The sequence below is a fragment of the Poecile atricapillus genome, chromosome 2, assembly GCF_030490865.1.
Source record: "Poecile atricapillus isolate bPoeAtr1 chromosome 2, bPoeAtr1.hap1, whole genome shotgun sequence".
Classification (NCBI taxonomy): domain Eukaryota; kingdom Metazoa; phylum Chordata; class Aves; order Passeriformes; family Paridae; genus Poecile; species Poecile atricapillus.
The window spans coordinates 4,116,593-4,130,415 of NC_081250.1; the positions used below are offsets into that span (position 1 = coordinate 4,116,593).

At 41.7% G+C, this 13,823-nt stretch overlaps 1 protein-coding gene across 5 annotated transcripts in view; it reads left to right on the plus strand.

Moving 5' to 3' along the window:
* The window catches only part of CRHR2 (corticotropin releasing hormone receptor 2), a 138,360-nt gene that overhangs the window by 101,283 nt on the left and 23,254 nt on the right, over window positions 1-13,823 (plus strand). For all 5 annotated transcript variants that reach the window (XM_058830968.1, XM_058830970.1, XM_058830971.1 and 2 more), the window contains 2 exons: window positions 911-971; window positions 4,962-5,034. In XM_058830968.1, coding sequence (XP_058686951.1) covers window positions 911-971; window positions 4,962-5,034 — 134 coding nt within the window. The remainder of the gene's footprint in view (window positions 1-910; window positions 972-4,961; window positions 5,035-13,823) is intronic.

Below are 13,823 nucleotides of genomic sequence, written 5' to 3' on the forward strand. Positions count from 1 at the left end.
AGTCACTGGGGCTCTGTCCTTGCACTCCCCCCAGGGATTTCAGTGGTTTCAGAGAGACATCAACCTGCAGTCTGGAATGGAGGATGGAGCTGGTGAGGCTGGACTTGTCTGGGTTTTCCTGAGGTGAGAAGTTAAAGGGAGAATGGAAAGGGAAAAATCTCCCCTTTTAATTTTGACTTCGGTCTAGTCCTTGCCTGAGTGTGAGTCAAGAGGCCACTTCCATTTACTCTTCCTCCCTTCCAGGTCCCTCCTCCAGCAAATCCCCTTCAAACCAGCTGGTTTGGGAGGCCAACACAAACACTTGTTAGGGAGTGCAGTGATGTCTGTAAGGTTTAAAGTAGCTGGATCCTTCAGAAAGAGAAAAAAACCCAGGAATTCTGATACTGCAAGATCTCAAGCTGTTCTTTCTCACAATCCTATTTCATAAGGAACACTCAACTCAAATTGTTGCAAGTTTTGAAAGTGTGCTTCATCTAGAGATCACAGTATGTTTACAAACTTCTTGGACCCTGGGAGATAAAAACCTAAACACCCACTTCCAAGTGTTGTCTTTTAAGATTCTGCTGTATCAGCTGCAGGAGAATAAAAAGGAACCAAAACTGCCTTTAAGTCAGCCAAAATTCTTCTGGTCATTTACATGAAAATATAGGTATTTTTGTGTGTGTTTGTTAGTATTTTTATTAACTTTCCCTGCTGGTACTAAAGTTTTGTTGAGATGATCTTTTTTCATTTTTAAATTAAACAATCTTAGCAGTTGTGATGTCTCAAGCAGACCAAGATAGGACCACAATTGTTGAGAGTCTCCCATTCATTAACTCAGACTCTCCTCACACAAATTTAAATTTACTTTGGTACCATGGACACATCCATCCAGCCATGATTAACTCCTAACCTTTTTTTGCTTCTGAAGGTATTCCCTGTCCAATCATCATTGCCTGGGCCATTGGCAAGCTGTATTACGAGAATGAACAGTAAGTGATGTTAATATTTGTGTTTGTGTGGCTCTCTAAACAAATTAGGAAATGAATACACATCTGAACCATATCCCAGGTCACATTTTCCTGCTTCCACTGGCTGTGCATTTCCTTCTTCCTCGGTTTGAGGAGCTGCTCCTTGCTCAGCCGTGCCCAGTCCCTGCCTGATTTCTTACACGTGGGATTGGAGAGCTCTCGTTCTTGATAAACATCCTTAAAGAGCTGCAGGTCTGGCCAGTTCCTCTGTCCCTAAGGATGGGTCCCCAGGGGGATCTCATCCCCTAATTCTTCAAACAGCTGGAAGTTCCTCTTCTAAAATCCAGGGTCCTGACTTTGCTCCTTGCCAGAGCTTTTGTCCATTTGTCCTGAGCACGGGGGGAATCATGTGCTGCTCCCAGGAGGTCAGACCCAGACAGCTGGACACAGGCAGCAAACATGGATTTCTCTGCAGCTTCCAAGACTCTTTGAGACTGCCCAAAATTCAGGAAAAATGGGAAGTTTCTCTTTCTCCATCTGAGGATCCATTTAAGTTGGGTGGAGGTTCAGCTGGGGTTCAGGTTGTGTAGGTTATTGTAGTTTAAAAGCTCAAAATAGAAAGAATGTTAAAGAAATGCTTCAACCAACTTCCTAACATTTTAATCTTTGTATTTAATAGAGATCATTTTCTGCACAGTGAGGTAATTTTAATTGGTGCTGTGGCAAATATCCTGTCTGGGGTTTATCAGTTCTTTAGCAAAATATGGCAACTCTGAAAAAAAAAAAAAAAAAAAAAGAAAAAATACTGTTAAACCTCAAAAAAAACCACACACAAATTATTAAGTGTTATTGCAGTAATTTCATTGATGGGCATTTGCTAAGGGGAAGAACATTAGTGAGATCTAATTAACAATAGTGATAAAACCAGTGGTGGGTTTGGTTATATAAAGAACTATCAGAGTGCCCAGAAGAATATTAAATAGTGCTATTCAACAGAAATGTGTTTTACATTACATAAATGAGTCTTATCACAACTGTCTTCCTAAATTGTCCTCTTCAATATTCAGGGGGTGTTTATTTATCCTTCCAGAGGTAAAAAAAGAATAAAAAGTGGTTAAAGGGCTTTTATTTCACACATGCACCAAATAATTATCAGAGATGCAGCAAATAATTGTCAGTGATTTATGTTTCTCTTTGTGGTTTTAAAGAAATTGTTTTATTCCAGGAACAATGGCTTGTGTTAGATTTAAAGTAAGAGTTCAGATGATTGGCAGAACAGTTTTGCAATACCTTAGCTAGAAGTCCTAGTTGGAACAGTTAATACTCTAAATATGAAATATTGCTAATCAATTGCAGACATTTAGAATGTTTCTGGCAAATAGCTGTCTTCTCTCAGATCTGGTTTATAACCTAATGAGATGAACACAGACCTAAAAAAGCTGTTGAGTTTTTTTCTCCACTACCTACAAGAGGAACCCTGGAGCACCAACTCCCCTGGAGAATCCTGTGTTGCAGAGTCTGTCTTTGGCCACAACTTTGTTTCCTCAGTGTGGAAATTAATCCACATTAACTCTTCACTCAGCACAACCTTGGACTTCAGATAACAAATTTCAGCATTTTGGTCATCCAGCTAAACAACATTTAAATTCCAAAGAGCAACAAGCAGCCTTTGCCCTGGAGCCTCATTTGTGCTCTACCAGTTTAGTTCCAAATTCTTTGCTGACTTTTCTAGCCCACTAAGTTCCACCACATGCTTCAGTCTGCTTCATATTAGTCCCTCTGCTAGAGCAGCCAGCTTCCCAGGAACTCTTTGCTTCTCTTAGTTCTCTGAGTTTCAAGCAATAAAAAATAGTTCTCCCAAAATACCCTTGACAATCTTCTCTCAAATGTAGATCTTGCAAGTTCTGGAGAAATTTGTTTCCTGCCCTGGCCTATCTTGTAATTATTTTTTTTTTCATGTCTTTCCAGCTACACAAAAAAAAAAATAAAATTCAGAAACACAGTTTCATTCATTTAAGGCTGCCCTGGGGATTCTTCTTGGATGATAACTTGGCTGGAGGAAGTACCTTATTCCAAGTCTTGCTCTCATGCCCAAACTTTGGAAGATGAGTTGCAGAATTAGCAATTCACACTCATTTTCAGCCAGTGCAGCAGGGAATAGCAGACATCTTTCACATTTCTAGAACATCCAAAGCTTTCTCATTCATTTGGAACTTAAAGGATTTAGGAATTGAGCCAAGAAAAGGCCAATAATTGTGAGGTCCTGAACTGTGTTCCTGATTCCAGCTGTGTACCTCAACACTCCTGTCCACTCAGAGCATCTTGCAGTGGGCAAGCAGCTCCTCCTGTTATAGCAAACAACACATTTTGGAGAGAGGCTTCGAGGGTGAGGTGTGATCCACAGGGATCCCATCAGAACCAGAGCTTTCCTAATCCCAGCTCATTTCCCCTGGACTCGTGAGGTCGTGTCTTACAGACTCCAACCTCTTTGAGGCAGCCTATTACATCTTGCTGCTTGTAAAAGAGCAAATGTGGCTCCGTGGTCTCCCTGGCCCAGGAATTACCTTTGTTTCCATGGCTCCAGTTATCCAGTCTCTAAATTATCTGTTTCACAAAGCAAACATGGGGAAGGCATAACTTTCACTGTAGGGACTTGTTATGGGGTATCCATGACAGGGAAGAAAACTCTCAGACCCTTGAACTCCAAAATCTACTTCCTAAGGGATCTGGAGCTCCAATGATCTAAGCTTAAAGGAATTATGAATGCAAAGCTGTCTTTGCTTGGTGGAATCCTGGATCCAGACCCCGTGGCTGTAGCTGTAATACTAAATTAGCTAGGCCTGGATTAATTCCTAGGGCTCAACTTCCAAATACCTTCCAAATATCTTGGCCTCCAAAATCAGTGGAGCTGCAGTTTGTGGACTATTGGGAATGTCCTCTGGCTCCTGCTAGCTCCAGATTTGTTCCCCAAGAATAGTTTTGGACGTGGTTAGTTTTCAGCCTGGACCAAAACTACCCAAAGGAAAATGGAATGGTGTGAGTTCAGACTTGAGCCCAGTCTCTCATTCATTTACCAGCATAAACAGAGCAGATTTATTGTTCTCAGTGAAGAGGATGAAGTGAGTGTCAGTGTGGGTTGCTGTGAAATCACAGGGTTCTTGTGTAACACAGCAGGGAGAAAAACACTTGGAATTAGTGGAAGTCAAGCCGGTGCTCAGTCACGTGTGACACATCCAGGCTCTCCTCTGCTCTGAGGCCACTCACTTCACCTGTGACTTCACCTGAGCCCATTTCCCAGCCTGGTTTGGCTTGTCCCAGACAGTTTGGAAGGGGATGTTGGAGCAGGAGTTTGGTGGTTTCAAGTGGTGGCTCTGTTCTGTCTGCTGGCTTTGGTGGCCATGGAATCATTAAGTCTTGGATTGTGGAGCTCAGCCACTCACCCAGCACTGCCAGGTCCTCCACTAACCCATGTCCCCAAGTGCCACATCTGCATGGTTTTTGAGCACTTCCAGAGTCCCCAGTAGTCCCCAAATTCATCCAAAGCCAATGGGATAACTCCTTATCCATTCAGTGTTTTATTTAGACAGCATTTCCATGCAACTTGAGACATTTGCTTTAATTAGCAGCATTTACTTTGTGTCTCTGGGCACTGCAATGGATAACAGGGTTTGTTTTTTTCTTTCTTACACAGAATATTTCTTTAATCCATTTCTCAGACATCTCCTGTCTCCTTCTCATAACAGGTTCTCATATTTCTTGTAAATATTTACATAGGCAATAGCCAAAACCATAGAGGGAACATGAATGTTCTAATGGCAGGGGAAAGTGGGGCTCAGATCTGTGTCCAACAACAGGTGATGTGCAGCAGAAAATTCAGTTATTTGCTGATTATTTATATGTGATTAAACAATGCAGTGAGTTAAGGAACCCCTCTACAGTGTCTTTCATGTTACAGTCTAAAAGTGAATTTACCTTTGCAAATTGTTTTCTTATTTGTTTTGTTTTTCACAGGTGCTGGTTTGGAAAAGAGCCAGGGAAATATATTGACTACATCTACCAAGGGCCAGTGATTCTTGTTCTCCTGGTAAGTGTTTATGTGGGTGGGAGGACACTGCCCTCTCCCACTGAGAGGAAATTTGATCTGTCATGTTCCACATCTGCTTTTATGGGAAATAAGACACAAACAAGGCCAAACATCTTCAGGTGTTCTCTGAAGTGGCCACAGCGGGTAACACTGCAAGAATTGAAGTGATTTGGTTTTGGCTGTTTCTTTGGGTTTGGGCCATTCTTTCCTCCTCCCTCTGCAGTGCTGTTTGCCTTTGTGTAAGGTTTTGAAGGTGGGAAGGAGAAATGTTCCAAGCCAGGGGGTGCATTACAATATCTGCTCATCCACTTGGATGACAACTACAGCAATTCTGTCACACACATTATTTAGAAAAATGTAATAATCATGGTCAGGAATTGCATCTTTCACAGTCATCTCCATTTTCTCCATCACTGCTGTGTGTTTGTTTCTAGATTTCCTGTTATGAAGTTCCCTTCCCAGTGCTGCCCACGCTCACAGGCTGTTTATCTGTTTACCCAACACTCTGTCTCCTGTGCCAACCAAGAGTAGGCAGAGGGAGAAGGAAGCTCATTCATAACCCACTTTGAGCCTTCAGCTGAAGCACAGTGGTGCTTTCCCAGAAAAAAAAAAAAAAAAAACCCCAAAACTGAGTGTGGATGGAAAGCATTAATTAGCTATTAGTAAGCTGAAAAAAATTCTTCTGCTCTTCCAGGCTCAGTGGGTTCCCCTCTCTTAGGGAACCAAGGTTTGCTGTAGTTGGCTCTTATGTCACTCCAGCCCCCAAGGGAAGGTGCAAATGCTCCTGAACAGGCACCACTGGCAGCTTTCTCAAGGCTGAGGATCCTCATGTTCTCACCTTGGCAGTGCCCTGTTCAAGGGAGTCAGCGTGAAAAAGGTTTCTGTGTTGCCCAGCAGCTGATCTGAGTGTGTGTCCTGAGAGCAGGAGAGTTCACTTCTGTGTTAATTGTTAAGATAAAGCAAAAAAATCACCTGAGAAGAGAAAAAAAACCAACATAATAGGAGTAAGTTTTTCTGTTAAAATTCTTTTATTTATGTTCTAAGGAGAGAAATAGCAATGGGTGTGATATACAAAATATAATTTGTGCTGCTGAGAGAGCTTAAGGCATCACCATCACAAAAGCAGAAAGCCTCACAGTAAATTGACCTCACTGATACAGAGATTCCCTCACAAATAAATCCTATTTAGACAACACAAGGTGGGAGATTTATGACATTTGGAGCACTTGGGTTTCACATCATTGCCTGGAAATCTGTGACTCTGAATTTTCCATAACCCTTTTAGTCCACAGGATCTGGGTATCATTGGGTAGCATCTCTGACAGATACCACAGAGTCATGAAAGTGTTTTTTTCTCTCCCCAGAACAGCACTGTAAATATTTAAAGACCCCAGAGAGACCCAGGGATATCTCTGGAGGTATAGTTGGGGGCTGCCACTTTCTGTGCAGGTCATTATATCTGTCTCTAATTTGGAACAGCCTTGAGACCCCTCTAAACTGAGCCAGTGACTGAAGAGCCCAGACCTGATGCTGTGAATTGAACCTTCCTACCTTGGCCTGCCTGCACTTGAGCCCTAATTAAAACACTAATGAGATAACAGCAGTAATTGCACTGTGGAGTGGAAAGGAGCTGGTAGAATTGACAGAAGCAATGTAAGGGCGAGCCCTTCCTCCCCTGGCTTTAGGGTTATTCCCCACAGAAAGCACCTCTGGGGGTGGAAAGCAACCCTTTGCACACAAAATCTAAATGGCAAATCTGAAAGCTCCTGTTGGAATAACTCCTGATTCCTAAAATCTGCCCCCCTGCTTTTGTTTTGTTTTTTTTTTTTAATTAATTTGAACTGTCAGTTCACTTTTGGAGTGTTTCTAATTAAAACCCACAACCCCGCGGTGCCTTAAAGCCGCTTGACGTGCTCATTTTTTTGATCCTTATGTGAATAAATTCAAACTGTAGATAATGACTGAAGCATCACTTGCTGTTATTGGAGTCACTGACCCTTTCAAGGGTGCTGTGAAAAGTGCTGGATTAAGAGCACTGAAATCTGACATCTGCCACGCACTCAGGGCAGCACAGTCAGGCATCACCGCCCTCAGATGTGATTATGTCTCTGCCTTAGCTCAGACGGGGACAAGGCTCTGCCTTCCTCTTCCCTCCAGTGAACAGTGATCACCTCAAGTGGAAAACACAGGGATTTCAAAAATAGGACATCTCTGGGACCACTTTCAGTCACCGCTCATGAGAATTTGAACTAATGAGGAATTGAAATGGAGCTGCAAATTGTGTTTTGTGAAAGAACGTACAGGACAGGGCACAGTCCTCATGGGGCAAGGGGGAATGGCTTGAAGATGATGGAGAGTAGATTAAGATGGGATATTGGGAAGAAATTCCTCCTTGTGAGGGTGGGCAGGCCCTGGCACAGGGTGCCCAGAGAAGCTGTGGCTGCCCCTGGATCCCTGGAAGTGCCCAAGGCCAGGCTGGACAGGGCTTAGAGAAACCTGGGACAGTCAAAGGTGACCCTGCCCAGGACAGGGGTGAAACTGGATGGGCTTTAAGGTCCCTTCCACCCAAACCCTTCTATGACAATTCTGTGAGACAACTATCCCAGGCCTCTGCTGGAAAAATAAAGACACATGAATATTAGAAGAGGAAATGAGTGTTATTTCCAAAAGAGGACTGTTGTAGTCTAGGGCATAGCAGAGCGGAAGAATTCGGGATGTAAGGGAAAGTGAGTAAACCCCCTCTCTGTTAGGATAGTAAAACCTTCTGCAATTAGCCAATAGCATCTAGGTGTGATGTAAGCAGATGGGAGTAACACAGTGACCTCAGGCTATAAAATGTTAAGTTTCCCTGCAATAAATTGCCATATTTTGCCGTCCATCACATTGATGCAGTGGGATATGGACCATGTGGCTGAGGATAGCCGCCCGTGCTGGCTCCAGCCAGGGTACCAGCCTTGCTTGAACCCCCACAGAGGACTAACACTAAAAGCTGAAATTCTAAATACTCCATGAAATTACAGTTCCTGTGCTCCTGGGAACACTCCACCTGGGGCAGTTAGAATTGGCTTCACCCACCTGAGTGAAGAGCCAAGAGCTCAGTGTCTAACCCAGGGTGAGCTTTGGTTCCCTCTTGGACACATCTTTGTGTGTTCCAGAAGCATCATTGCACCAACCAGTGGCAATATGATTAGAGAGCTGAATATTCTTAGAGGGATAAAACTTCCTTCTAAAGATGCAATTCTGTTTAAATATAATTTTTAAGGATTTTTTTTGTGTTAAAAATTACTTTCCACTGATTTTGATTTCTCATTTTCTTACCTCAGGATGGTGTGAGACAAGGAACAGGTCATGCAGGAGCTCTAAGCCTCACTGGGAAATAAGGATTAGCCTAAAAAAGGCCTTTGATCATGGCAGCAGCCCTCAAGTCCACCTCTAGATCACATTACTGTGTTGTATCTAGGGTAAAAAATCTTTGAATGAGGCAGTTGAGTTGCTTGATTGATTGATTGATTGATTGATTGATTGATTGATTGATTTTCTACTTGTCTGTAGAAGGAGCTTAGAGATTGACTTGGGCTGAAAACAGGGAAACTATTTCAGAGACAATTTCAGAAGAAAAGGAAACTTTTAAGTGCTGATTCTGTATAGTGAGCAAGAAACATGTATTTTTACTGGCAAAACATCTGAGGGAGAAAATTTAGGTAATCATCTTTTTTTTGTTTGTTTCATTCCTGAATGGATTTTGATTTGCACATATCCCACAAGTGAACTAATAACTGAGCACATTGGATGCTCTGAAATTCAATTTCTGATAGCACTAGAAAAACACACTCTATTAGGTATTTTCTCTTTAAATGAGCACATTGGGGTTTTTCAGTTCTGATCTGTTTTCTCAGAGTCACATAACTGAGTTTTAATCACACATCCCTCTCTGAAGCTAAAGAAGGGCTTGGAAAAAAAAAATGCCAGGGAATTTCTTCCTGATTTTGTTAAATAAAACACATTTCTTGCAATTTTAGATGTAAAACTGCCAAAGAACTGGTGAACCATGGAAACACAGCAGGGTCAGAGGACAAACCTCAGGGAAGAGGCACCAGGGGCAGTTCCCTGAGCTGCTTTTTCCCTCAGTAACTTCTGCTGTGAATTCACCCCAGCTATGAACCCCTCTGCAATATTTCTCAGAGATAAGACTGTATAAATTTGTAATTTTTCAAACAGGCAGATCAATTTTTTTTCCCCAAAACCTTCCACTCTGCTTTAATAGATTTTTTTTTTTTTTCCTCTTGTGCTGGAGAACTGAACAGTTTTGCAACCTCTGGGCTTTTTGGTGTCTGGTTGAAAATAATTCAGTACAACCAATTAGCTGCTGGAGTGAGTGGGTGTATGAGGTGGGGGAAGACCTGGATTTCACTTCTGCCTCTGCCTTCATCATTTATTTAATTTTGAATAAGTTAGATTGCTACTCAGAGCTCAACTTCCCCAGCTACAAAGCCACTTTAATGATTATCTATTTTAAAATTATCTATTTAAAAATTGTCCTCCCTTGCTTTGAGATTCCTGGATGACAAGCAAAGGAGTGAAGGGTCCTTATTTCAGTGTGGGACTCTGCTCAGGAGAGAAAACCACAGATAGCCAAAGGTCTTCATGATGTGCTGCTCATTAAAGATGCAGCATTTTTGTGGTGGCAAGATCAGAGCTGGCCCCTGTAATCAAGGTGTGACCACACAAATGAATTTTTACATCTGCATCCTCTTGCCTGGTTTATTTTCTTCATCAGTAATTCCAAGCATTTCTTTTTTTGTTTCCTTTCTCCTGCTGGGAACTGAGATGAGGTTTTCAGGGAGCCAGAGAGTGTAATTCCAGCATTTCTACTGTGAATGAAAACTCCCAAAGCTCATAACTCTGCATGTAAAGCTGAGATTGTTTGTCTCCCCCGTGGTGTTACCTTCACATCAGGTGATTTTCTGTGCCAGATTATTGCCTGATCACTCAGTCCCTGGACAGCTCTTTGCAATCAGTCTTGATTTTTGCTGTTGTGAGCAGTTTACTGCCACTAAAAATCTGTCAGCCTGTTCTTCAGTCCCTTTTACAGATCACTGAGATTTGTGTGAAACAGCACAGATCTTTCCATTGAAAAATCAGAATAATACATGTGTATATATATATATATATATATGTATATACACACTTAGGTATGTATTCCTGCCCTTTTTCCCTTGTGTTCTTATGCATAGTGATCTCCCCTTCAAACCTGCAACAGCCAAATTTCTATGGGAACCTTTGGAGTTTGGAGTTTGAATTTCTTTCAGAGGATTGTCCACTGGATCTCCCTTGTCCTCATGTTGGCTCTTTCAGAGAACTTCACAAACCACGTCATTCTTCCCTTCACACCTTGTTTCTCTTCTTTACAAAGAATTTGTCCAGACCACCTTCAGGTTGTGGGAAACACCAGTATCTCAATGTAGCAACCATTGGCTGATGTTCTGGAAGGCCATGACAGGAAAAAAAATTGACAAAAATAAAGTTTTCATAAGTGAGAGTTGTCTTTCCACTATCCCAGGGTGTTCCAAGCCCTGTCCAACCTGGCCTTGGACACTTCCAGAAATCCAGGGGCAGCCACAGCTTCTCTGGGCACCCTGTGCCAGGGCCTGCCCACCCTCACAGGGAAGAATTTCCTCCTAATATCCAATCTAAACCAACTCTATTTCAATTTGAAGCCCTTCCCCCTTGTCCTCTAACTGTCTTCACTTCTTTTGATCTGCCATGCTCCATTTCAAACACCACAGTCCACATTGCTGAAGTTCTTCTGATCTTCTAAAGAAAACAGAGTTTTCTCACTCACAATTTTATGTATAGAAATGTCTCACCTGTGTATGTAGCTGTATGCATTTCATTTATGGGTTTTTTTTGCTGAAAAGCATTCCCTAGTCCTGTGTAAGCATCCTCCTTGCTGATGCACTTGCTTGTCTGAATATTTTCTTAGTTTCTACTGACTCTCTTCACACTTCTGTTTTCACTTCTGCATTGTTCTGTTCAGAAACTGAGATATTGTTATTATATTATTGATTTTTTTTTAAATTTCCCTTTCTCTTTCCTCTCTGAATGGCTTATGTTTTTTCTCCAACACTGATCAAATTAGTTTTCCTATTGATTTTTTAAAACTTCTTTTCTCTAAAGAGGAGCAGTTCCTCCAGTGCTGCAGGTTTGCAGTTGATGACCTGTTGACATCCCCAAGTTCTTCTTGCAAAGCCTTGATCATAATTTCTGCTGTTTTGCATGCAGGTTGTGCTATCTGCACAGGGCACAGAGATAATGTGCTGGTTTGAGTACAGTCCATCCAGAATTTATTTCAAATATTGCTACTATTGCTATTACTGACTTTCTGCTGTTTATATTTTGTAGTTGTGAGGTCAATAAGTGCCCAGCAAGGTGTCCAATGTCTCACACACTCTACAAATTTTCTGAAATTTCTACTTCTGTTTGTGAAATGTTCATTCTTCATAATCATGTCTCGTTATTCCTGATTGTACATAAAAGTGTTTTCCAGCCCTTTGCCCAAAGGACTCATTGTGGTGCCTGTGACCTTTGAAAAGGAAACTTTTGTGATGAAAAGCCCTGTCTGAGGATCAGGTCAGGCCAACATGGTAGAACAATTAAAGCATTAATGAACTGGCAGAGTGCTCATCTGAGGTCAGGGTGGCAGCATCCAGAGCTGCCACTCAAAGGACTGCTCTGATCCCAATCTGAGTTTCTTAACCCTGAGGTGATTTTACAGCACTGCATAAAAATATAAAGTCTAAATGGAATAACTTTTACAGTTCCTGGGAGTGAAGAGGAACAAACATTCTAGGAAGCACAGGAGCACAAGCTTTCTTTGAAGCATGACATACAAAGCCCAGCAGAAAATGAGCAAAATAAAAGCCAGTTGTCCATTAAATTCTCCAAAGAAAGAGCAGAGCTTAATGACCTCCCTTTGAAACTCCTGGGCTTGGGGAAAACTGCAAAGAAGCCCTCAGAGTCAGCATTGACTCTTTTGTGCACTTTGGCTATATTTCATCTTGATAAAGGAGATAAATTTCCTCCCAAGCAGAGTTTGGTTTTTATGACAGAAAACTTTTACCACCAAAATCATTTACTGAGAAGTTTCTTTTAGTTCAGAAGATTTTCTGGGCTCCTGTGTTCAGGTTATAATAGAACAGTGCCAAAACAGATGGCTCAAATACTTTCTGGATCACTGGCTTGTAACTCCATTTTGGGGGTCTGAATTTTCATCCCAATTTAGAAATGGAAAGACTAAACTTCTGTCAAGAAATCAAAACTTTTTCTTTCCCATCTGTAGTTGGAAGGGGTCTTATTCCAGCAATAGTGATATTCTTAGCATGGCATAAATAAAGGAGAAGAAGAAATAAGCCACTTTATTCTGTTTTCAAGACTTTGCCTTTGGATTCATTTCATCTACCAGTAAATTTCAAGGTAAAAATCCTTAGTTATGTTTTCCATTAGGAAGCAGAAAACATGGATAAACAGAAATGAATGAAAACAGAAAATGAGCCTAAAGAGAAATAAAAAGGATGCACTGCCTTTTATCATTACCTCTCTTAAATTACCTTTCCTGAGTCTCCATTTATGGAACTGATGTGTGGGTTTTGTTAGAGCTGCCCAGCTCAGAGGAATTAATCTGTTGACACAGAGCTCCGATAATAACAAAAAAGTCCTTGACAAATAATTGTGTACTTTGGTCAATACAGCACTTAGGCTCTTTTCTGGGAAAACTCACTTTGCAGTGGAGTGAGAACCTTCTTCCTCTCAAACACTGTGATCTCTCTGAGGAGCAAACACCAGAGGCTTCTTCTCTGCCTGTAAATCAGGCTGGGGCTGGTAGCCACTAGAACTGCATGGTGTCTCTCCAGCTGAGAAAACAGCTCCATTTTCATCTCCAAGCCTTCAGCTCCTGCAGGCTGTGTGCAGCAGCCTGACCCCTGCTTGATTCCCAGACCGTGTCCTCTCTCCTGGGCAAACTCCCCCATCATCCCCAGAGCTGTGCTCTCAGGCCCAGCAAGGACAAACGGACAATTAAAACCCCATCTGATTATGCACTGAAACTTGATCTGCAGATCAGACCCCTCTGAGTGCTGCTAAAAGGCCCTACTGAGCCAAGTGTCTTCTTCTGAAATTTCTTGTTCTTTTTTTAAAGAAATCATTGAAATTGAATATACTGAAATGTGCTTCTAGAAGGCAAAACAAAAATAAGTATTTTTCACGTTTTCCCGTTTTCATCTTTTCCCTTGGATTTTTTGCTCGCATTGTAATGGTGACTCTAATCCAAGCCTTAAAGATCTCTCAGAGAAACCTTAATAGAGACAAAATGTTGGTGCCTCAAAACATTTTTAAGCTTCCACAGACTGTAATGTCACAGAACCTCTGTTGACACATCCCCATTCACTTCATTGAAGCTCACATGGGATATCCTGGGCAACCTGAAGATCAGGTGGAAGATTTGTGTGGACAGCTGGTTCAAGTCCAAGCCCTATTAGTCCAAAAACACTCATTTAAAATATGTCAGATGAACTGCTGTTGAAAAGTTTCCATTTCTTTCCAGTGAATATAAATAGATCTTGGGATAACCAACTGCTTAATCTAACAAGAAATTATGCCAACCCAACTCAGTTCCTTATGCTCTTGCTCTTCTTATCCTCACTCTGGGATGGAATTGATTCATAGCCAAGGCCAAGTCACTTGGCTTTTCTCTCTTAGGTACTAAATCTAGAATGGGGGAGAATCAGTTATTC